The 25288-nt window shown below is 45.5% G+C and overlaps 1 protein-coding gene across 2 annotated transcripts in view; it reads left to right on the top strand.

The window, feature by feature from the left end:
* slc6a1b (solute carrier family 6 member 1b) overlaps positions 1–25288 on the top strand; it is a 92871-nt gene that overhangs the window by 20180 nt on the left and 47403 nt on the right. Inside the window, exons 1-8 of one of the 2 annotated variants that reach the window (XM_055648236.1) lie at positions 18529–18804; positions 20428–21092; positions 21602–21733; positions 22403–22503; positions 22765–22874; positions 22972–23104; positions 24648–24782; positions 24900–25003. In XM_055648236.1, the coding sequence (XP_055504211.1) occupies positions 20858–21092; positions 21602–21733; positions 22403–22503; positions 22765–22874; positions 22972–23104; positions 24648–24782; positions 24900–25003 (950 nt within the window). In that variant the 5' untranslated portion in view covers positions 18529–18804; positions 20428–20857. Of the gene's footprint in view, positions 1–18528; positions 18805–20427; positions 21093–21601; positions 21734–22402; positions 22504–22764; positions 22875–22971; positions 23105–24647; positions 24783–24899; positions 25004–25288 lie in introns of those variants that run through there. The other variant, XM_055648237.1, reaches the window with a different exon arrangement.

The raw sequence follows: 25288 nt of genomic DNA, 5'->3' as shown, positions 1-25288 counted from the left end.
GAAATTTCATCCCTGTCTTTCCAGCAGGATTTTTATTTGCATGGAAACATCCTGCAGGTATAAAATTATCTTAACTGATGACAAATTTGTTTCCATCCTGGGGACTTTTTATTTGTTCTGAAGAGTGCTCAAAGTTAAGATTGAATCTTCTTTACTTCAACTCATTTTTCTTTGCTCTAAACTCCTTTCCAATTGGGTTTGACCTCTTCTCATGCTGGATACTACGAAGATGGAGCACATATCGGAGGCAGTCTGGGAACCGTGTGCAAGGAAACATGGATTCATTAAGCACGATATTGTTCAGCTGGAGTATGGAGATACGACTTTTCAAAGACTTTTCTATGTGCAGGCCAAGTTTTCCCTGAGCAGGTCTTCACTGAGAGCTGTCTCCTCGGACGTTATGGGTTGTAGATAGACACAAAAAGCCGGAGTAACTCAGCGGGACAGGCAGCATCTCTGGAGAGAAGGAATGGGTGACGTTTCAGGTCGAGACCCTGGGTTGTAGGGCCTCTTTCTGTGCCGCACTGCTCAATGTTCCTGCAATCCTAGGGAGCATGCACAGGGATGTTCTGCCGTTGTAGCTTCCCCAGAGTGTAAACACCAATGATGCCCAGGAACAGGAATAATATGAGTAGCCTGCTCCGCCATTCAGGCTGATCATAGCTGAACGTCACGTAGCCTTAAGATGGGTTAACAGCGTGCAGCTGGAGAGAACCGGGCCCCGTTGACGAGATTAGACTTGCTTTTTGATTGGGATCCTGCGTGTTACAACTTAATGGTTTCCTTGTTGCTATTATTTGTTTTTGTCTGGGGCGTGAGATGGAAAAAAAACTCTACGGAAGACTAAAATACCAGGGAGGGAAGAAATTGCACAAAGTTCAGAGACAAATGAAGGCAGATGCGCTGAAGGCATTTTGGGAAAGTTGTTTTCCCTCCAGACGTCCACATCTGCACCAGGTGTAGCGAGATGGGGCTCCTAAGGGACCGTATTAGGATCCTGGAGCAGCAGCTCGATGACCTCTGTCTGATCAGGGAGAGTGAGGAGGTCATAGAGGGGAGTTATAGGGCGGTGGTCACTCCAAAACCACGGGAGAGAGACATGTGGGTCACGTTAAGGAAGGGCAAGGGGCAGGGGCAGGAACCAGTGAGTACTCCAATGTTGGTACACCTTGCAAATAAGTACTCCTGTTTGAGTACGGATGGGTGTGACAGCCTACCCGGGGGTAGTGACAGCGGACGGGCCTCCAGCACAGAGACCGGCCCTGTTGCTCCGAAAGGTAGGGAAAAAAAAAGAGGGCAATGGTAATTTAGTAATTGGGGACTCTATTGTCAGGGGGTCGGATAGGCGATTCTGTGGACGCAGTCGGGAGACCAGGATGGTGGTCTGCCTCCCTGGTGCCAAGGTCTCGTACGTGTCTCAACGCATCCAAGATATCCTGAAATCAGAGGGAGAGGAGCCTGAGGTCGTGGTACATTTAGGTACCAATGACATAGGTAAAAAAAAGGGAAGAGGTCCTGAAGGGAGGATTTAGGGAGTTGGGAGGAGAGTTAAGGAAAAGGACCAAAAAGGTAACAATCTCAGGATTACTGCCTGTGCCACGCGTCAGTGAGAGTAGGAATGGAGCGAGGTGGAGGATAAATGCGTGGCTGAAAGACTGGTGCAGAGGGCAGGGATTCAAGTTTCTGGATCATTGGGACTTCTTTTGGGGAAGGTGGGACCTGTACAGAAAGGATGGGTTGCACTTGAACCCGAGGGGGACCAATATCCTGGCGGGGAAATTTGCAAAGGCAGCTGGGGAGACTTTAAACTAGAATGGTTGGGGCGAGGGACTCAAATAGAGAAAGCTAGTAGACAGAATGGGAGGCAGGAAGCAGAAAAGGGAAGCACTCGGACACAAGAGGAGAAAGAAAAAAAAGGAAATAAACAGAGAAGAAGAGACGGGGGGTTTGTTAAATGTGCATATTTTAATGCTAGGAGCATTATAAGAAAGGTGGATGAGCTTAGAGTCTGGATAGACACCTGGAAGTATGATGTTGTGGCGATCAGTGAAACATGGTTGCAGGAGGGCTGTGTTTGGAAACTAAATATTCCAGGATCTCGTTGCTTCAGGTGTGATGGAATTGGAGGGGCAAGAGGTGGAGGTGTTGCATTGCTAGTCAGGGAAGATATTACAGCAGAGCTTTGGCAGGATAGATTGGAGGGCTCGTCTAGGGAGGCTATTTGGGTGGAACTGAGAAGTGGGAAAGGTGTAGCAACACTTATAGGGGTGTATTATAGACTGCCGAGTGAGGAACGAGAATTGGAAGAGCAAATATGTAAGGAGATAGCAGATATTAGTAGTAAGCACAAGGTGGTGATTGTGGGAGATTTCAACTTTCCACACATAGACTGGGAAACACATTCTGTAAATGGGCTGGATGGTTTGGAGTTTGTAAAATGTGTGCAGGATAGTTTTTTGCAGCAATACATAGAGGTACCTACTAGAGGAGGGGCAGTGCTGGACCTCCTGTTAGGAAATGAGATGGGACAGGTGGCGGAGGTATGCGTTGGGGAGCACTTCGGGTCCAGTGATCACAATACCATTAGTTTCAATATAATTATGGAGAAGGTCAGAACTGGACCTAGGGTTGAGATTTTTGATTGGAGAAAGGCTAACTTTGATGAGATGCGAGATGATTTAAAAGGAGTGAACTGGGACATTTTGTTTTATGGGAAAGATGTAGAAGAGAAATGGAGGACATTTAAAGGGGAAATTTTAAGAGTACAGAATCTTTATGTTCCTGTTCAGTTGAAAGGAAACAGTAAAAATTGGAAAGAGCCCTGGTTTTCAAGGGAAATTGGACATCTTGTTCGGAAAAAGAGGGAGATCTACAATAATTATAGGCAGCATGAAGTAAATGAGGTGCTTGAGGAGTATAAGGAATGTAAAAAGAATCTTAAGAAAGAAATTAGAAAAGCTAAAAGAAGATATGAGGTTGCTTAAATCCAAAGAGTTTCTACAGCTATATTAATAGCAAAAGGATAACGAGGGATAAAATTGGTCCATTGGAGAGACAGAGTGGGAAGCTATCTGCAGAGCCAAAAGAGATGGGGGAGATATTGAACAATTTATTTTCTTTGGTATTCACCAAGGAGAAGGATATTGAATTATGTGAGGTAAGGGAAACGAGTAGAGTAGCTATGGATATTATGAGTTTCAAAGTAAAAGAAGTACTGACACTTTTGAAAAATATAAAAGTGGATAAGTCTCCAGGTCCTGACAGGATATTCCCTAGGACATTGAGGGAAGTTAGTGTAGAAATAGCCGGGGCTATGACAGAAATATTTCAAATGTCATTAGAAACGGGAATAGTCCCCGAGGATTGGCGTACTGCACATGTTGTTCCATTGTTTAAAAAGGGTTCAAAAAGTAAACCTAGCAATTATAGACCTGTTAGTTTGACTTCAGTGGTGGGCAAATTAATGGAAAAGATACTTAGAGATAATATATATATAGATTAGGAACAGTCAACATGGATTTGTGCCTGAAAGGTCATGTTTGACTAATCTTCTTGAATTTTTTGAAGAGGTTATTAGGGAAATTGACGAGGGTAAAGCAGTGGATGTTGTCTATATGGACTTTAGTAAGGCCTTTGACAAGGTTCCTCATGGAAGGTTGGTTAAGAAGGTTAAACTTGTTGGGTATAAATGCCGGAATAGCAAGATGGATTCAATAGTGGCTGAATGGGAGAAGCCAGAGGGTAATGGTTGATGGCTGTTTATCGGGTTGGAGGCAGGTGACTAGTGGGGTGCCTCAGGGATCTGTGTTGGGTCCTTGGTTGTTTGTCATGTACATCAATGATCTGGATGAAGGGGTGGTAAATTGGATTAGTAAGTATGCAGGTGATACCAAGATAGGGGGTGTTGTGGATAATGAAGAGGATTTCCAAAGTCTACAGAGTGATTTAGGCCATTTGGAAAAATGGGCTGAAAGATGGCAGATGGAGTTTAATGCTGATAAATGTGAGGTGCTACACCTTGGCAGGACAAATCAAAATAGGACGTACATGGTAAATGGTAGAGAATTGAAGAATACAGTTGAACAGAGGGATCTGGGAATAACCGTGCATAGTTCCTTGAAGGTGGAATCTCATATAGATAGGGTGGTAAAGAAAGCTTTTGGTATGCTAGCCTTTATAAATCAGAGCATTGAGTATAGAAGCTGGGATGTAATGTTAAAATTGTACAAGGCATTGGTGAGACCAAATCTGGAGTATGGTGTACAATTTTGGTCGCCCAATTATAGGAAGGATGTCAACAAAATAGAGAGAGTACAGAGGAGATTTACTAGAATGGTGCCTGGGTTTCAACAACTAAGTTACAGAGATAGGTTGAATAAGTTAGGTCTTTATTCTCTGGAGCGCAGAAGGTTAAGGGGGGACTTGATAGAGGTCTTTAAAATGATGAGAGGGATAGACAGAGTTGACGTGGACAAGCTTTTCCCTTTGAGAATAGGGAAGATTCAAACAAGAGGACATGACTTCAGAATTAAGGGACAGAAGTTTAGGGGTAACATGAGGGGGAACTTCTTTACTCAGAGAGTGGTAAAGAAGTTGTGGAATGAGCTTCCAGTGGAAGTGGTGGAGGCAGGTTCATTGGTATAATTTAAAAATAAATTGGATAGGCATATGGATGACAAGGGAATGGAGAGTTATGGTATGATTGCAGGCAGGTGGGACTAAGGGAAAAAAGTTGTTCGACACGGACTTGTAGGGCCAAGATGGCCTGTTTCCGTGCTGTAATTGTTATATGGTTATATGGTTATATGAAATCATAGAAGAACCTGAACGTCAATAATGATTATTGATTATGTATTCTGGATACCCGCTCCAAAAGGGGAAAATTGCTTCCCATTTCTCCCAAGATTGTCTCCAAAATGACAATATTTATGGATTACTGTGCTAAATCTTCAAATATGTTCAAATTTTGTACGAGTTCACAAACACCAATTCAGCTCAGAAGTCGGAAATGAAACCGCGAACCGACTTCCAGCAACGCAGAAGATGTCCGTCGCTCCGCAATATCTGGAAAATCCAGATCTTCCAAACATTGGTGCATATGTGTGGGCGCCATACAAGACTTGCATTGGCGAACTCGGGAGTATCTATATACTCAGAATACTGACAGGTCAGTTAAAGTTCAATAGGAGCACAGAGGTCCTTCTGCTGTTGTACAGGCCCCCCTGCACACAATACTCCAGGGTCCTAGCGAGACCACACCTGGAGTATTGTGTGTAGTTTTAGTCTCCAAATTCGAGGAAGGACATTCTTGCTATTGAGGGAGTGCAGCGTAGGTTCACAAGATTAATTCCCGGGATGGCGGGACTGTCATATGCTGAGTAAATGGAATGGCTGGGCTTGTATACTCTGGAATTTAGAAGGATGAGAGGGTATCTTATTGAAACGTATAAGATCATTAAATGTTTGGGCACGCTAGAGGCGGGAAACATGTTCCTGATGTTGGGGGAGTCCAGAACCAGGGGCCACTGTTTAAGAATAAGGGGTACGCCATTTAGAACGGAGATGAGGAAACACTTTTTCATACAGAGAGTTGTGAGTCTGTGGGGTTTTGTGCCTCAGAGGGCAGTAGAGGCCGGTTCTCTGGATACTTTCAAGAGAGAGCAAGGTTGGGCTCTTGAAGATAGCGGAGTCAAGGGATATGGGGAGAAGGCTGGAACGAGGTACTGATTGTGGATGATCAGCCATGATCACAGTGAATGGCGGTTCTGACTCGAAGGGCTGAATAGCCTACTCCTGCATCTATTGTCTATTGTCTATTGCCTACTAGGAGATGGTAAATAACGTTGCAGTCTAAAGTTACATGATTACCACGGGTGACGCTGGATAAATTGAGCCAATACATTGATGGAATTTATTAAGGGAAATATCGGGTCTCAGTCAGAACCTCTGAGATGTTGGGTCTCAGTCAGAACCGCTGAGAAATCCGGTGGGCGGCGCGACTCTGGTCAGCAGCGGCCTCTTTTTGTTATTTTTTGTTGGGGTGTGTGTGTGGGGGGGTGGGGTGGGAGGGGGGGGAACTTTTTAAATCTCTCCCTGCACGGGAGACCCGATCTTTTCTCGTCGGGTTTCCGTTGTCGTTGGGGCCGCAACGAGGAGCGGCCTCCAACAGGAAGAGACCGGGGACTCTGGTGCTACGACTCACCGTCGCCATCGCGGGGCTGGCCGTGTCCGGAGCGGGTGGAGCGGTGGAGGAGCGCTGCTGCTGCTGCTGCTGCTGCTGCTGCTGCTGCGGCCCGACCGGAGATTCGGAGGCTTCAACTGCGGGTCTGGCGGACGGCGGCACCGGGAGCCCGCGGGTCCCTGGAGGGAGACCGCTTTTCAGGGCTCTCACAACGGCGACTTCCCCCGCCCGAGTTGCGGGGTCGAAGAGCTCCTGGAGCGGGGCCTACAGCACTGCCCCGCGCGGCTTGGAATGGCCGCGGGACACTGCGAGCGCACGCCGGGGGCTCTAACACCAAGACCCGGTGTGCGACCTCGCACCACCCGGCGTGGCTTTAATGGCCGCGGGACAATCGCCATCGCCAGCCGGGGGCTTTGACTTTGACTCTGACATGGGGGGGGGGGGGGGAGTGCAGTGGAGAGATAAGTTTTTTTTGGCCTTCCATCACAGCGATGTGATGGATGTTTTGTGTAAATTATGTTGTGTCTTGGGTCTATGTGTTTGTAATGTATGGCTGCAGAAACGGCATTTCGTTTGGACCTCAAGGGGACCAAATGACAAATAAATGTATCTTGTATCTTGTCTTGTTGTATCTTGGCACATCACATTGGTAAGGAGTAGGGTTCCCAAATGCTGGCCGCATCTGCAATCTTCGTATATTCAAACCCGATCTCCCACTTTCAAGTGAAACATAAACCATAGAAACATAGAAAATAGGTGCAGGAGTAGGCCATTCGGCCCTTCGAACTAGCACCACCATTCAATATGATCATGGCTGATCATCCAAAATCAGTACCCCATTCCGACTTTTTCCCCATATCCCTTGATTCCCATAGCCCCAAAAAGCTAAATCTAGCTCTCTCTTGAAAATGTCCAGCGAATTGGCCTCCAATGCTTTCTGTGGCAAAGAATTCCACAGATTCACAACTCTCTGGGTGAAAATATTTTTCCTCATTTCAGTCCTAAATGGCCTCCCCCTTATTCTTAAACTGTGACCCTTGTTCTGGACTCCCCCAATATCAAAACATGTTTCCATCTACCCTGTCCAATCCTCTAGGAATGTTATATGTTTCTATGAGATCTCCTCTCATCCTTCGAAATTCCAGTGCATACAAGCCCAGTCAATCCATTCTTTCATCATATGTCAATCTCGCCATCCCGGGAATTAACCTGGTGAACATACGCTGCACTCCCTCAATAGCAATAATGACCTTCCTCAAATTAGGAGACCAAAATTGCACACAATATTCCAGGTGTGGTCTCACCAGGGCCCTGTACAACTGCAGTAGTAACTCCTTGTAGTAACAACTGCAATAAACTCCTTGCTCCTAAAGTTAAAATAATTTTCAGAAAATAATCTACCTTTCTGTTTTTGCCACCAAAGTGGATAACGTCACATTTATCCACATTATACTGCATCTGCCATGCGTCTGCCCACTCACCCAACCTATCCAAGTCACCCTGCAGCCTCATAGCATCCTCCTCGCAGCTCACACTGCCACCCAGCGTTGTGTGATCTGCAAACTTAGAGATGTTACTTTTAATTCCCTCGTCTAAATCGATAATATATACTGTAAACAACTGGGGTCCCAGCACCGAGCCTTGCGGCAGCCCACTAGTCACTGCCTGGCATTCTGAAAAGGACCCGTTAATTCCTACTCTTTGCTTCCTGTCTGCCAACCAGTTCTCTATCCATGTCAATACCCTACACCCAATATCATGTACTCTAATTTTGCACACTAACCTCTTGTGTGGGACATTGTCAAAGGCTTTTTGAAAGTCCATATACACCACATCCACTGGCTCTCCCTTATCCATTCTACTTGTCACATCCTCAAAAAATTCCAAAAGATTTGTCAAGCATGATTTTCCCTTCATAAATCCATACTGACTATGACTGATCCTGTCACTGCTTTCCAAATGCGCTGTTGTAACATCTTTAATAATCAACTCCAGCATCTTCCCCACTACCGATGTAAGGGTAACTGGTCTATAATTCCCTATTTTCTCTCTGCCTCCTTTCTTAAAAAGTGGGGTTACAGACTACCCTCCAGTCCACAGGAACTGATCCAGAGTCGAGGGAACATTGGAAAATGATCACCAATCATCCACGATTTCTAGGGCCACCTCCTTGAGTACTTGGGGATGCAGACCATCAGGCCCTGGGGATTTATCTGCCTACAGTCCCAACAATTTACCTAACACCATTGTCTGACCAATGTGGATTCCCTTCAGTTCCTTCCTCCCACGAGATCCTCGGTCCCCTAGTATTTCTGGGAGATTGTTTGTGTCTTCCTTAGTGAAGACAGAACCAAAGTACTCATTTAACTGCTCTGCCATTTCCTTGTTTCCCATTATAAACTCACCCGTCTCTGACTGTAAGGGACCTACATTCACTAATCTCTTCCTTTCTACATACCTAATTCACCTTTCCAAGAGTGAGCTCCTTGATATCCTGACAGAATCATTATCCAAATGATACTATGATGCTATGATCTTACAGTATATACAACAGGTGTGTGTGTACTAGTATACAACACCATTAGGTGATACTGAAAGTGTCTGTGCACGCCTCCCAATTAATGTCCAGACACATATTCCGGAAAAGGCTCTTATGTGAGAACCAGCGGTGAGGAAAGGGAGCACACGAAAAGTGTTTTAGGGAATTCATATAATTAAATCAAAATTTAACAAAACTGCAAAACTAAATGCTTTGCTGATCCCTTTATTAACTCACGGGCTCATCCCAGGGTAATGCATTTTGAAGTTTACACTTTATTTAAATGTTTCATCCTTACACCTCATTCATTCCACTGAGGCAAGTCATAATATATGATATTTTCCTTTCCTCTCCTTTCCTTTCCTCATCTTTGATCTTAAGAGAATTAAGAACATTAATATATACATTTTCAATCGTTATCCCAATGGATTTTGATGACCTCAAACACGACTTCAATCGCCACCTGTAAAGCACACTCTCCATTCTGTGCTTTGAATGGAAACAGGTCCGCACTCCTCAGAGCCCGCGATGCTGCCTTCAGGTCAGGTGACAGAGCTCTGTACAGGGCTGCTCGAGCCGATCAGAAAAGTGGTATTAAAAAAGCCAAGGCAGACCATAAGAGGAGCATAGAGTCCCACTTGTCCAGCAATAATACACGGGAGGTATGGCGGGGCAATCAAGACATCACCAACTACAGATGCTATGCCACAAAGTCAGAAGACCTGAGTGTGCCGCTGGCAGAAAAGCTAAATTGCTTCTTCTCCCGCTTTGAAAAATCACAACAGCAGCACTCACCTGCTACAGCCCTGTTTCCACCCTCACCTAGCTCCTGTACTACTCCACTCACTGTCAGGGAGCATGATGTCAGACAGGTGCTCCTGGCAGTGAACCCCAAGAAGGCTACCGGCCCAGATGGAGTCCCTGGTAAGGTGCTCAAAGCGTGCGCCCACCAGCTCACTGCCATCTTCACCAGAATTTTCAACCTCTCCCTGGACCAGGCAGTTATTCCGTCCTGCCTAAAATCAGCCACAATCGTCCCTGTGCCGAAGAAGTCTCCCATCACCAGCCTAAATGACTACCGTCCCGTGGCCCTCACTCCGGTAATCATGAAGTGCTTCGAGAGGTTGGTCCTCCAGCACATCAAGGACTATCTACCACCAGACTTCGACCCCCACCAATTTGCTTATCACCAATAGATCCACGGAAGACGCCATTACTGTAGCTCTCCACTCTGTGCTGAGCCATCTGGAGCAGGGGCAGAGCTACGTCCGGATGCTCTTTGTGGATTATAGTTCAGCTTTTAATACAATCATTCCGGACATTCTCATTGGTAAACTGGTCACTCTCGGCCTCCCCACTCTCACATGTGCCTGGATAAAGGATTTCCTCACCAACCGGCCCCAGACTGTGAGACTCGGCCCCCACCTCTCCTCCACTCGCAGGTTGAGTACCGGCTCCCCACAGGGCTGTGTGCTAAGCCCCCTCTTATACTGTCTCTACACCTACGACTGTAGTCCGGCCCACAACAACAACCGCATCGTCAAATTTGCTGACGACACTACTGTAGTCGGACTTATTTCAAAGGGAGACGAGGCAGCCTACAGAGAGGAAGTCCTGAAGTTGACAACCTGGTGCTCAGAAAACAATCTGGCTCTGAACACCAGGAAAACAAAAGAGCTCATTGTCGACTTCAGGAGGCACAGCACCGACTTAGTCCCCCTACACATCAACGGCGAGTGTGTGGAGAGGGTCAACACCTTCCGGTTTCTCGGCGTCCATATCGCTGCTGACATCTCCTGGACGGACAACACGACAGCGGTCATCAAGAAGGCTCAGCAGCGGCTGCACTTCCTGAGGGTCCTCAGGAAGCACAACCTGGACTCTAACCTGCTGCTGACCTTCTACCGCTCGTCCATCGAGAGCCTGCTGACATACTGCATTACAGCATGGTATGGCAGCTGCACCATGGCAGACAGGGAGAGGCTTCAGAGGGTAACTAGGACAGCACAGAAGATCATTGGTTGCCCTCTCCCCTCCCTGATGGATATTTACACCTCCCGCTGCCTTAGCAGGGCAAAGAATATCATCAAGGACAGCTCCCATCCTGCGTTTGGACTGTTCGACCTGCTGCCCTCTGGAAGGCGCTATAGGTGCATCAAATCCAGGACAAACAGACTCAGGAATAGTTGTTTTCCGAAAGTCATAACTACTCTTAATTCACACGTGCACAGACTTCACAGCCCAACACCCGGACTTCCATCTATTCTATCCACGTACTGAAATTTGGAACTGCAATGTGCATTGTAACTGTAATTTTTAATATTTTTTATTTATTTTTTTAATATTTAATATAATCTTTAAACATCTGCCTAAGAATACTACCTATTCATCCTGCACCATTTTGCCTTTATAGATATGTATATAGCGCCGCAGAATTGTGCACCTATCCCCCCCCTCCCCCTTTTGTTTTGTTTTCTCTTTCTTGTTTTTTGTACTAAATTATATGTATGCACTGAGTACGAGCAGCTTTTAATCTCATTGTACATGTATAGTGACAATAAATGGCATATCTATATCTATAGAAACAGAGAAAATAGGGGCAGGGAGTAGGCCCTCGAATGGAGTACTGAATTCTGTACATGGTCAGGTATATGTTCTGGTTTACTATTCCTTGTTAAAAAGAGGAGCAAACATGGAGAAACGCAGCATACTTGTGCGGGAATAGATGTGACCTCAATACTCTTCACATGCACATTTCAAAGACGAGTTCAGTTATCCTTGGAATCACTCCATCTATAGAATAACATTCCAGTGTCCCTAGGCGAGGGGCTGATCTATTTATTTAAACTTTTAAGCAAAGGCATATGTTCCGGAGTTTGGGCACTGGGCCTTTTCCCACTTTGGTGTGTGAAAGTTAAGAAGATTATAAACACTTTATTCAGTTTCTCTCTAACGCCAGTGTGAAAACTATTGACCGTTTCATTTATCTGAGTCAGTCAGGATTCTAAATTCTGCCTGTTTAAACAGCGCTGTTGATTTTTACTGAGGTTTTATTATAAAACCTTTTTTTTGTACTACAATAGTAAGATTAAATGAGAACTTACCAGTTCGAAGTTTGATCGTTATTTTATGAGGAGTACATTGAGGGAATACGTGAAGAACCCCGCCAGGACGCATGCGTGTCATTCTTCAAAGCAGCGGTGTGAAATCACAGATAACTGTAATGACTTAAACATAGTAAGATTAGAGAAGAAGATACCAGTTGAGTATATGATCATGGGTGGGAGCGGAGGGCACGTATTCCCTCAACGTACTCCTCATAAAATAACGATCAAACTTCAAACTGGTAAGTTCTCTTTTAATCTTACTATTTTACTCTGGAGTCACGTGAGTGACTACGTAAAGATTTTAAAGCTCTGTGATTTAATGCAGTGGAAACGAGTCCATGCATCACATCTGCCTTGATGATTATGGGAAGAATAGTGTTAACATTATTAGATATGAATTTGACGTTGAAATCAACGATAAATTTATTAACACCAAATTATAGCCCCTATTCATGGGGTAAAATTATATTACAGAACTCAAAATTGTTTCTGCAAATGTTCCAGGTTTAGTTACTGGTTTGTGATAAAATCGTTGGAAAGTTTTCTCCATTGACCATCCTGCTGTCTTGAGGATTTGGTCCATTGGAACATCCAACAGCATAGCTGCTGATGTAGCTGCAGCCCTGGTGGAGTGAGATTTTAAAATGTTAGGATCCACTCCAGCCTTTATTATTTCAGCCATCTCAAGATGGTCTGGACTGTCACTTTTTTGTGTGGTTGTTTGTGGCTGATTAAAAGTGCCATTTCTTTGCATCTGATGATTTTTGTATACTCCATATATAATAGTAAGTGTCTCACTATACAGAGACGATCATCTGTCGGGTAGGCCCTCACTCTATTTTTAGGCCTGCTGACCCCTGTCTGTTCTGCTTGACTAATTCATTGATGTGAAAAGTTAAGTTTCCAGATGAAGAAGTCATGTTGTCCAGTCTTAATTTATGTAGCGACTGTACCCTTTGTGCCATGACCAAGGCCATCAGCATGACTGTTTCAGTGTCAGTTTCTGTAGGGACAGAGCTGTAGCTGGAGACCAGTTCCTTAGCAGGGTTAGTACAATGCTCACATCCCATATTTGGGAGTACCTGGTTCTCAGGGGATTGACATTAAAAATTCCCCTCATGAGTTTAGTTACCAGGGGGTGTGTCCCAACAGAATGCTGCTCTGTTGCTTGCCATAGGTATGTTGACAGAGCACTTCTGGCGCAGTTGATGGCACTATAACTGAGCCTCTCATCGTAATGGAGGCCTGCCAGGAATTCCAGAACAGACGGGATGTTCATTGATCTGTGGTTGATGTTGTTGTTGTGACAGTACATTTCCCATTTCCTGATGTACACCAGGTACTGTTTTTTGGTGGACTGTCAACATACTGTCCGCTGAAATAATGTCCAATGTTCGGTCCGTCAGTCCCAGATGCAGTAGAGGTGCTTTTAAACTCTACAAATTAATAAGTTCATATGGTTATTACATGGGTGGCTTTCTTTTGTTACGGGATGAACCAGTAAATTTGGTCTATGCCGGATGGTGATGCATGGTTCTAATACCATGTTGAGTATCACTGGGAACCATGGTTGAGTAGGCCAATCGGGTACTACCAAAATACCAGATGCAGAGTCTTGCTGTATTTTCCTTAATACCCGACTGATGAGGCAAAAAGGAGGGAATGTATAAATAAACTATCTCCCCCAATGCAGCGAAAATGTATCTGTTGCCGCTGCCCCAGGGTCTGGTTCCCATGAAACATAGTTTGATAACTGGTGATTAAGCCTGGATGCGAATAGATTGATATCTGGTGTTCCATACCATGCTGCAATATCAGCAAATACTTTTTTATCCAACATTCATTCGGTGTTTTCATTAAATTTGCATGACCTGGTGTCTGCCACTAAATTTAGTTTACCTGGTAGGTAGGTAACTGATATCCAAATATTTTTCTGGATACACCATTGCCAAATTGTGTTGGCCAGATTGTCACATGATGTCGATTTGTTTCCACCCATGTGGTTGATATATGCTACCATGGTAATATTGTCAATTTGTAGTCTAACATGCTGGTGATATAACCCAGAACAATATGACTTAAGGCCATGGAATGCACCCAATATTTCCAGGTAGTTTATGCCCGGTGTGAGTAATAATGATGCCTCCTGTGCATTCCATCTACCTCCACAGCTGGAGATGGAATTGGTAGCACCCCAACCAAATGCACTGGCATCAATTTGTAGTACCATAGACGGGTTGCTGATAATGATTGGGTTGGAACAATGCTGAATGTTATCTTTCCACCATTTTAGTTCCATTATGGCCTCGGTTGGTAGTTTCATTGGTCTGTCAAAATGACCACCATTACTTTTGAGTGCTCGTATTTTTGCCCTCTGTAAATTTTGATAATGCAAAGGTCCGAATTGTGTGGCTGGAAAGGCAACCACTATTTTGCCAATTATTCTTGCTACCAATCTGATGGATGGTTTACTGATGTCAATGAGGTTACTGCAAGCCTCTGTTAAGGCTGTAACCTTTTCCTTAGGCAAAGTCACTGACATGTGAACTGAGTTAATGGTGAACCCCAGATAATCCATTGTGGTAGAAGGCGTTAATTTAGATTTAACTGGATGGATGATAAAACCCAGGTTTTCAAATAATTGTTTAGTGGCTGTTACCGTTTGTTTAGCCAATTCCAAAGTTTTCCCCGCAATAAGTATATCATCTAGATATGCCATCACCATGTGTTTTTGTTTCCGCAGAAACGCTAGGGCTGGTTTCAAAATGTTTGTGAACAGTCTGGGGGCTGATGTTAGGCCATTAGGTAGTGCTCTGTACTGCCAGTAATGACCCATCCAGTTGAATTTTAAATAACATCTGTAGTCACCTCATATAGGTACTGAATAGTAAGCATCTTTTAAAACGATGCTTGCCATGTATTAACATTTGGAAATCAATTGCTTAGCAGTAACAAAGGTTTCCATCTTGAAATGAATATATTGTACGAATTAGTCAAATCTATGACGATGAGACAACCACCATCTTTTTTGTTTTTGATAAAGATATTGGACACGAATTCCATTGATTCGGGTTGGGTTTTTTCAATTACCCGTTTTTCATTAAGCCGCTCCAGTTCAGCGTGTGCTTTTGATTTTTCTTTGCCTGAAAGCACAAACTTTCGGTTCAGTACATGCTGAACTGGAGGGTTATATTTATGTATAAATTCTATGGTATATCCCTGGATACTGCTTAAAATATGTGTCGGTAGTTAACTTATTCCATGCATCCAAATAGAAGTGTAATCTCCCACCAACCTCCATGCTCCCTTTAATTCGTAAGGAACCAGACCCACCTACCTCCATGGTTACCAGTGGTAGGTTTACTTTTTTTCTCGGTATCCTCCGTGGACGTTGAGGCGCCGGTGTCTGGGTCTGTGGTTGGGTTGGTTTTGGGGGTTTGCACATTTTCCAGGAAGGCCGGTCTGGGCCATGGCCTAAAAAAGACCGATGTTCAGTGCACCTGGCCTTCGAGCTTTCACCAGTTTGTTTTGTTCGACTGGTGGGGGCGTAAGGGTGCTGTTTGTGGCCGATGTAGGTTTTAGCTGATGTTGCTTTGATGAGCCCCAGGGTTTTTGCCTCCTCATCGAGTTCTTTCACAGATTACCTCCAAATAGTAGAATTGGTGGTTTAGGGGTTCCAGGTTTGCACAGACCTGCAAATTTAGGGTCTAAACCGGGTTGGATGGCACTCTTCCTAATACTGTTTATTTTGTATTGAGTGTTACAGAATAAAGCAAGTGCATCCTGTTGATCCTGTGACATGTCTTTTTCCTCTATAGTGCGGACGAAAGCTGTAATTCCCGCTGTTAGGACCTTCAGTACTTTTTGGAGTTTCAAGACCCTGGCTCTAATTGCTACTCCGTCGTGTTTCCATATGCACTGGTTTACAATGGGAACATTCAGTGATGTACAGTTCCCTGGTGGTAAATGTCTTGACGTGGTGTCCATTAATGCCTGTCCTTGTAGCTGCTTAAATGACATATAGTCAATACTGGCAGCTAGCTTTGGTTCCAGGTTTTGGCCAGTTAGGTCTGGTTGTATAAATTGGGACACCATGTCCAGTAAATTTTCGTTTTCTTGCACCCCTCGCACACTTGGTGAGTGTTCTGCAAACCCCTCTTCAGGGTCAGCCCAGAAGTGACCCCCAGTACTCCCCTCTGACGAGGGAGAAGCACTGTGCAGCCCTACAAGAGGTATTGCTGTAAGACTTACAAATTGCCCACAGTGACTAGCCTCCATCTCCCGGAGCCTGTCACGTTGAAGCATTTGCTCCATCAGCCGCTCCAACTGGCTCCAATGCTCTCGGTCACTGACCGCTCGCGGCTGCTGAAAGTCGGTCTCATCGGAGTCAACGACTCTGTCAGATTTTTGCTTTGCCTTGCCGCCCGGCCACGGTGTAGATCTGTCCGGTGCGGGGGCGAAGTCAGGCACAGCTGTTCCCATTACGGGCGAATTCGTGGGCCGTTGGCCGCTGCTGGCAGCCCGCAACTCCGAGGTCCTCCCCCGCCAGCTTTGTCGCAGCCTTCTTATTTCTCTTTGTCCTGTCCATTGGCTCCACCTGTAACACAGTAAATGGAGCAAAAAGAACGCAGAGTATTCCTTACCTGCAGTTCCCGGCTTTTAAATTCTGCCGCTGAGGGGGAACATCGTTCCACCTGCATGACTGTTTCGCAATGCGTGTAGCGATATATGACACGCATGCATCCTGGCGGGGTTCGTCACGTAGTCACTCACGTGACTCCGAAGTAAAATAGAACGTATCCCATGCATTGTTACTGCAATGATCATTATTGCACCTTTTTTGTCTCTTAGTTTAGTTTAGCTTAGAGATACAGTGTGGAAACAGGTCCTTCGGCTCACCATTAAGCAGCAGTATCAAGTCAAGTCAAGTCAAGTCAAGTAGTCGTATAGCTACAAAGCTACTGCCTCACAGCGCCAGTGACCTGGGTTCGATGCTCACCCCGGGTGCTGCCTGTGTGGAGTTTGCACATTCTCTTTGTGGCAGAGTGGGTTTCTCCAGGTGCTCCGGTTTCTTCGCAATTCCCAAAGATGTGCGGGTGTGTAGATTAATTGACCTCTGCAAATTGGGAGTGGATGAGAAAGTGGGATCACCTAAAACTAGTGTCACCGGCGTAAACACAGTGGGCTGATGCTGTATCTTTAAACTAGACTAAACTAATGCAAGAATGACTTGGTCATAAGGTCATGTGATAGGAGTAGAATTAGGCCATTCGGCCCATCAAGTCCACTCTGCCATTCAATCATGGTTGATCTATCTCTCCCTCCTAATCCCATTCTCCTGCCTTCTCCCCATAACCCCTGACACCCATACTAATCAAAAATATATCGCTCTGCCTTAGAAATATCCACTGATTTGATCTCCTCTGCCTTCTGTGGCAAAGAATTCGACAGATACACCACCCTGTGACTAAAGACATTTTCTCCTCATCTCTTTCCTTAAATAATGTCCTTTAAACCCAAACTTGGAACTGAGTGTAGTTAACTTGTTGGCACTCATGCTTCCTAGTGAAAAGATGGCAAGTACACATCAAATACTTAAAGCACATCAATCTCAGTGCACTGCTGAAGAAACCAGGCTGTTGTAGCATGAGGCAGATATCCTTGTTCGGCAGAGCAAGGTGATTCCATGTATGAGTCACCTCCTTGGTCCTAACCAGCCTTCACTTCACGGTCAACATTTCTATCGTGGATTGTTTCACTCCTCTTCAATGCTGATTTGAGAGCTGGCAGTATGAAAATTGTTGAGCGATTTCCTTCTCTTATAATAGCAACTATATATTATTGACTATAAGGTGCTTTGGAATGCGCTGAAATACTCAATTTAAATGCTAGTTTATACCATACTACAGTTATTCCATTTCTGGACTTGAATTACCTGGCACCAAATGTTCACGCTCTTAGATAGACACAAAAAGCTGGAGTAACTCAACGGGACAGGCAGCATCTCTGGAGAGAAGGAATGGGTGACGTTTTGGGTCGAGACAAGTTAGGGAAAAGGGAAATGAGAGATATAGACGATGATGTAGAGAGATGTAGAACAAATGAATGAAAGTTATGCAAAAATGTAAAAGGAGACAGGCCACTGTCAGTACACAAAAATGCTGGAGAAACTCAGCGGGTGCAGCAGCATCTATGGAGCGAAGGAAATAGGCGACGTTTCGGGCCGAAACCCTTCTTCAGACTGATTGTTCTGATTCAGGCCATTGTTAGCTGTTCGTTGGGTGAAAACGAGAAGCTGGTGCTTAGCTTTCCAAACTGGTTACAGACTATATTTGTTTACAAAATGCACAACAGAAAGAAGGGGAAATGTTGGCTCAATGGAATTGGACTGTATTGGGCTGAGGTTATTGGGGGGGAAAGACGCCGATTAAAAGTGAGCTCTGTATTTCCCTCCCATTATTTCCCAATAAACAGATTATTAGTCTCCATTACTAGACCTGGCATTCGGTGGAGTGCCCAGGATTAGATTTTCAAAATAAGATGCCATCCCATTAAACAAAAAATGAAATTGTGCGTGTTTGAGATTTGCACGATGGCGATTTGTGGGGGGCCAGCGAGCATCGATAGCAGCAGCCTCCAGAATGGGTAAAGGTTGGGCGAGCGGAGCAGTCCCAGTGCACGGTGACTTTGAGATGACATTGACGCTATGTAGATGAGGGTGTCAGGCTGGGCGCCGCACGCTACGTTGGTGCCTGAGTTATTAGCCCGTTGCGCGGGAGCCTAGATCATCCCTGCCCCTCTCCGCTCCTCACTCTCCTCGTACCCAGAGCTGCGCTGTGTGGTGGAGAGAGCGCACTGCCTGGCTCTTGGCTCTCAACCTCCTGCCTCACAAAAAGGCAGCAGCGCCAACACAACAAAGATTGGGTTTTTTGTCAACGGCAACTTGGGAAGCAGTGGACACCCGGGCACTCGGAACAGTAAGTGTACGGTTCAGCCGTGTAACATTCCCAGAGAAGCAAGCGAGGGCTGGAACATAGAAACATAGAAGCATAGAACCGCAGTCATAGAGCCGGTAAGCCTATTGAAAGTGGGAGAGGATCACACTTCTCTGAAAGATTTCTAGGATGGTCTTGCAGCAATAATTCCCTGCACTTTATTTCAGTCAGGGATACAGATAAAAGTTGGAATCCTGTAGTATGGGAATGTGATGGAGCGGTGAACGGGAGAGATTTCATCGTGGGTCTCTCATTTTAAACTTTCATCTCCAGGGACAAGGCGACAGACTTAGAAATTGTGCCGGAGACAAACTCTGGCGAACCTAGATCAATGGGAAGCGACAAGGGATGTGTTTGTGCACATCAGAAGTAGACTGCTTGATGGGCAAAGCTCGGAGCTAGAGGCGCCTTGCTTGCGCAAATCTGGGGCAGTTCTCTGTTTAAATGTTGTGACCGTGTCCGAGACTATACGCAAGGAGAGGTTGTGGCACGGTGGTGCAGCTAGTATCTCCGCTGCCTCGCAGCGCTAGACTTCCGAGTTCAACCCTGACCACCGGTGCTATCGGTGTGGAGTTTGCTCGTTCTCCCTGCCACTGTGTCCTCACAGTGTCCGCTTTCCCATCACATCCCAAAGCGAGCATGTTGGGAGACAATTTGGCCGCAACAAATGGCCCCTAGTATGTCGGGGAATGAGAGAATCTGTCTTGTGTGGGTGTGGGTGTGGGTGTGGGTGTCTGTGTGTGTGTGTGTGTGTGTGTGTGTGTGTGTGTGTGTGTGTGTGTGTGTGTGTGTGTGTGTGTGTGTGTGTGTGTGTGTGTGTGTGTGTGTGTGTGTGTGTGTGTGTGTGTGTGTGTGTTTGTGTGTGTGTGTGTGTGTGTGTGTGTGTGTGTGTGTGTGTGTGTTTGTGTGTAGGTGTGTGTGTGTGTGTGTGTGTGTGTGTGTGTGTACACATGTGTGTGTGTGTAGGTGTGTGTGTGTGTGCGTGTGTAGGTGTGTGTGTGTGCGTGTGCATTCATGTGTGTACGCATGCACGTGTGTATGTACGTCCGTATATCTGTATGTGTGTGTATGTATGTATGCATGTATGTAGGTATGCACGTATGTAAGTATGCATGTATGTAAGTATGTGTGTACGTATGTATGTGAGTATGTATGTACGTACGTATGTATGTATGTGTATGTGTATGTATTATGTATGTATGCATGCGTGTATGTATGTAAGTATGCATGTATGTTTATATGTATTTACGCTGGTATATATGTGTATGAATGTGTGTGTGTGTATGTATGTATGTGTGTGTATGTATGTATGTATGTATGTATGTATGTATGTATGTATGTATGTATGTATGTATGTATGTATGTATGTATGTATGTATGTATGTATGTATGTATGTATGTATGTATGAGAATGCGGGGAACATTGATGTTCGGCACAAAAGCAGTGGGCAGAAGGGCCTGTTTCCATGCGGTGTATCTCCGCGGCTCTATTCTATACTGTGCCTGATATTAAACGCAGCGTTTCATTACATGAAGCAGTTTGTGGATAGCAAGAGATGATCAACAGTTGAATTAACTTCTATATTTTCTATTTATTTTTTCCAGGTGATATTTTACATCGAGGTTTACTTGTAAAGAAAGTCAAAGCGTGGCCCTTGTGCGCTGCTCCCAAATCATAGATGCGTTGATTTTAACTTAAGTCGAAATTGACGTGACGTGTCCCAATTCCATCAATAGGACCAAGCCAATCGCCGAGTGAAGGCACGTGCGTCTGGCTGTTTCTATCGTTACCAAAGCTAGCCTGCGATTCCTTGTCTCTTTGCAGCATCTCTCCCCTTGGTTCAATCCTGACGCCAGCCTCATCCAACGCCCCCCGGCACCGGCCGCAGCAAGCCCACCCGCCCTCCGACCCATCCATCGCATGTTTTTTTTCGGCCTGCACAGTTCTGACTGAACCGCAAAGCTGCTTTCCACGTGGTCTGGTGCTGAAAATTTCCGATCGGCTCCCCGGCGCTGGGCGCCCAGGTTTAAAGCCATGGCGACCAACAGCGCAAAGACGCCCGACGGACAAATCTCCACCGAACTCCACGACGCCCCCACCTCGAACGACAAACCGAAAACGCTTGTGGTGAAGGTGCAAAAGTCGAAACCGATTCCCGAGAGGGAGAAGTGGGGAGGAAAATATGAGTTTCTGCTCTCCTGTGTTGGATATGCAATCGGCCTGGGGAATGTGTGGCGCTTTCCCTATCTTTGTGGGAAGAACGGCGGAGGTAAAAAATGTCTTTAGTGTACACTTGGTATATGTATGTTGCACGCATTGAAACAGAGATACTATTGACAGACACTAAAAGCTGGAGTAACTCAGCGGGACAGGCAGCATCTATGGAGAGAAGGAATGGGTGACGTTTCGGGTCGAGACCCTTCTTCGGAATGAGAGTTGGGGGAAAGGAAAATAATTTCGTGTAAATTATACTATTTCCCACTTCTCTGTTTTGGATTTCAAATGCCAAAGACAACCGCGCGTTAAAGACTATTTACTCTAGATTGTTGATGTGGATTACAACATTTTTTTTATTTAATATTCGAAGTTCGAATAAGAAAAAAAAACGTTTTTAAAAATAGAATTCAATGGTTTTAACGGGTCTGTTGTGATTTTAAATGGCTTGCTGAGTTCCGGCATTAGGCACATAACTCAATGCATTCATCTGTCTATTTCGCCTGAATTTAATAGATCAATTTCCCTTGAATTTCTAACCAGCTGTTTATTGTTCTCTCCAAGGGGCATTTCTCATTCCCTATTTCCTGACACTGATCTTTGCTGGAATGCCTATCTTCCTGCTGGAGTGCTCCCTGGGTCAGTACACATCTGTCGGCGGGCTCGGCATCTGGAGACTGGCGCCAATGTTCAAAGGTAATGGCTCGAGTTAGCACCGTGACCAGCGCTGGAGCACATCTGCCCAATGACCTCGGTGGACAGAATATTAAACATTGCAGTCGCGAGGAAGAATTCTTCATCACGTAGCGGCTTCCCCCCCCCCCCCCCCCCCCCCCCCCCCCCCCCCCCAATCTCTTTTAAACAAAAAAAAAACACTGAATAATTAGTAACCTATCAAATATTAATTCAAGGTAGACATAAAATGCTGGAGTATCTCAGCGGGACAGGCAACATCTCTGGAGAGAAGGATTTTGTGTCTACCTTCGATTTAAACCAGCATCTGCGGTACTTTCCTACAAATATTAATACATGTTTGCAACATTTGGAATTAAAGCTTTCATGATTTGTTTTGAACGGGATGTAATGAACATTGTATTTTCTCCATGGACCTGTTCTCACAATAGATAAACATTGTAAACATTAAGGCCGGTGTAGTTTGAATGTCAAGAGACCATGGCGGGGGGAACTCACCTGTAATGTCTGCACTCGATGTTATAGAAGAAACTGCAGGGGAAATTACCGCCGTGTTGCACAGAATAAGCTGTGAAGTATTCGCTTGAAACTCCCGTTAGCTTTGGTTATACTTGTTACCGTGCCTTTAAGTTAATGTGTTATTAAAATCCGTATGGGCTTATCTGTCCACAGGCGTGGGTCTCGCAGCCGCCGTGCTTTCTTTCTGGCTGAATATCTACTACGTCGTGATCATTGCTTGGGCCATTTATTACTTGTATAATTCTTTCACGTCGGTAAGTTACTGCTCTGTCAATTTCCGAGCGCGAAATGGATTCTTCGCGGTTTTATTATTAAAAAGAACATACCGCAGCTGACAGTCAAAAACAAGGTGATGTAAAATTCGCGGTGTGAATCAGTCCAGTGGCGGCCAAGCACCTTTAATGAGGTCGTATATCTGCGCTCAGAGCAGCGGGGAGGTTCGGGGAACGGTAAATGGCAAAGGATAAAGGATATCCAGAATAAATTACAAAGTAATGGCAACGTTTCGTTTGCAGGAACTTCCTTGGCAAAGCTGCGGAAACGCCTGGAACACTGAAAGATGCTCCTCAAACTACAGTATGTCCAACACAACCAATTTCACCAACCCGATCGTGGAGTTCTGGGAGTAAGATGTCTTTTTATCTCTTTCTTATTCTGTCAACTAATGCGTACCTTTCACAAACATTGAAATGGGAGATAACTTTATCTGACTTTGTCCGCAGGAGGAACATGCATCAGTTATCTGACGGATTGGATCAGCCGGGGCAAATTCGAGCGCCGCTTGCAATAACGCTAGCCATCGCCTGGGTTCTTGTGTATTTTTGCATTTGGAAGGGTGTCAGTTGGACGGGAAAGGTAAAGTCTTTACGCCGATAACGAGCAACAGTGCACAGAAGCTGGAACCCGTGTGACGGGAAAAACGGCCGAGTTTTTCCACCTTAGGGCGTGGAGTAGTTCACTGTGCGCCCAGAACGTCCCAAATTGGCTTTGGTCGGCGGTTTGGACAGTGGGCGTTGCTACCTAAGCAGTCGAATGAACTTCAATCACAGAACCAGACCATTCGGCCCATCGTCTCTGTACTGTTTGGAGCGAGGGAGTCCTACGAGCTATATCGTACATTTGCCACCCTCCTCCCTCCCAGCCCAGTTTGAATAAATAGATGGCCTAGCCTCAACTAACCAAGGGGGAATGTTCAACAGGTCAATCGGAAGTACTGTCATTAGAGATAGACACAAAATGCTGGAGTAACTCGGCGGGACAAGCAGCATCTCTGGCGAGAAGGAATGGGTGACGTTTCGGGTCGAGACCTTTCTTCGGGCTATCCAGAGATGCTGCCTGTCCCGCTAAGTTACTCCAGCATTTTACGTCTATCTTCGGTGTAAACCAGCATCTGTAGTTCCTTCCTACAAGTATGGCCATTAGGTGACATAAGGTTTGAAATGTGCAAGGGTTGTGGAGGCATTATTCACATACGATCCCACCTTTCTTATCCCCACACTGACCTCGTGGTACAGAACAAGGAAACTCGTCCAATGAAGGGGGGGGTGGGGGTCGTGGATGCAATTAAAACTTTGAAACGCTCAGAACACGTAGCTGATATAACAGGCCGGTCATGCAATCCATGTTTTAGTTTAGTTTAGTGTCACGTGTACCGAGATACAGTGAAAGGCTTTCGTTGCGTGTTACCAGTCAGCCGAAAGGAAATACATGATTACAATCGAGCCATTCACAGTCTACATGGATACATGATACATGATAAGCGAATAATGTTAAGTGCATGGTCCAGCAACCAGCAAAGTCCGATCAGGGATATAGTGTGGGGGTCTCCAATGAGGTAGATAGCAGTTCAGGACTGCTCTCTGGTTGTGGTAGGATGATTCAGTTAGAAGCATAGATGCAGGAGTAGGCCATTCGGCCCTTCGAGCCAGCACCACCATTCAATGTGATCATGGCTGATCATCCAAATCAGTACCCCGTTCCCGCCGTCTCCCCATATCCCTGGACTCCGCTATTTTTAAGAGCCCCATCTAGCTCTCTCTTGAAAGCATCCAGAAAACCTGCCTCCACTCTGAGGCAGAGAATTCCACAGACTCACCACTCACTGTGAGAAAAAAGTGTTTCCTCATGGCTGATCATCCAAAATCAGAACCTGGTTCCTGCTTTCTCTCTATAGCCCTTGATTCCGTTAGCCCTAGGAGCTATATCTAACTCTCTCTTGAATACATCGGCTGGGAAGAAACTGTCCCTGAAATTGGAGATGTGTTTTGGTGCTTCCAGTACTCACAATCTTATACAACCATCGGTATGGTTATAAAACGGTATGCTGACCCTCGCTACACATGGTGCAATCTACATCATTGTATCCACTTTTTAAAAAACTGTCCGCGTCTTTCCGCAGGTGGTTTACTTTTCAGCCATCTATCCCTACATCATGCTCCTCACGTTGTTTTTCCGTGGAGTGACACTGCCAGGCGCCCGTGAAGGAATCTTGTTCTACATCACTCCAGATTTCAGTCGCCTCACCGATTCCGAGGTATGTCAGTTGTGGCACTTGTGCCAGTCAGGCCCCTACAGTGTGTGCGTGAAATCACTGGCATCGCCACTACTCGTGGACAATTGGACCATCTATCTCTCTCTCTCTGTCTCTCAGGTATGGCTGGACGCCGCCACGCAGATATTCTTCTCCTACGGGTTGGGTCTTGGTTCGCTGGTGGCGCTGGGCAGCTACAACACATTCCACAACAACATATACAGGTAACAACTGACTTCCCATTGGCAGCTTTATGCATTACATACAAAACATGCCCTTCGCCCTACAATACGTGTGTGGCGAACACAATGCCAAGACACGTTGACTAGTTACAGGAGTAAAATTCGGCCATTCGGCCCATCGAGCCTCCTCCGCCATCCAACCATGCCTGACCTCGGCCTCCTAATCCCATTTTCCTGCCTTCTCCCCATAACCCTTGACACCCGTTTTTCTAATTAAAGATTTGTCTATATCTGCCTTAAAAATATCCACTGACTTGGCCTCCACAG

The sequence above is a fragment of the Leucoraja erinacea genome, chromosome 16 (assembly GCF_028641065.1).
Source record: "Leucoraja erinacea ecotype New England chromosome 16, Leri_hhj_1, whole genome shotgun sequence".
Lineage (NCBI taxonomy): Eukaryota > Metazoa > Chordata > Chondrichthyes > Rajiformes > Rajidae > Leucoraja > Leucoraja erinaceus.
The sequence above is the reverse complement of the archived record's forward strand: the minus strand, read 5'-3'. Positions and strand labels throughout refer to the sequence as shown.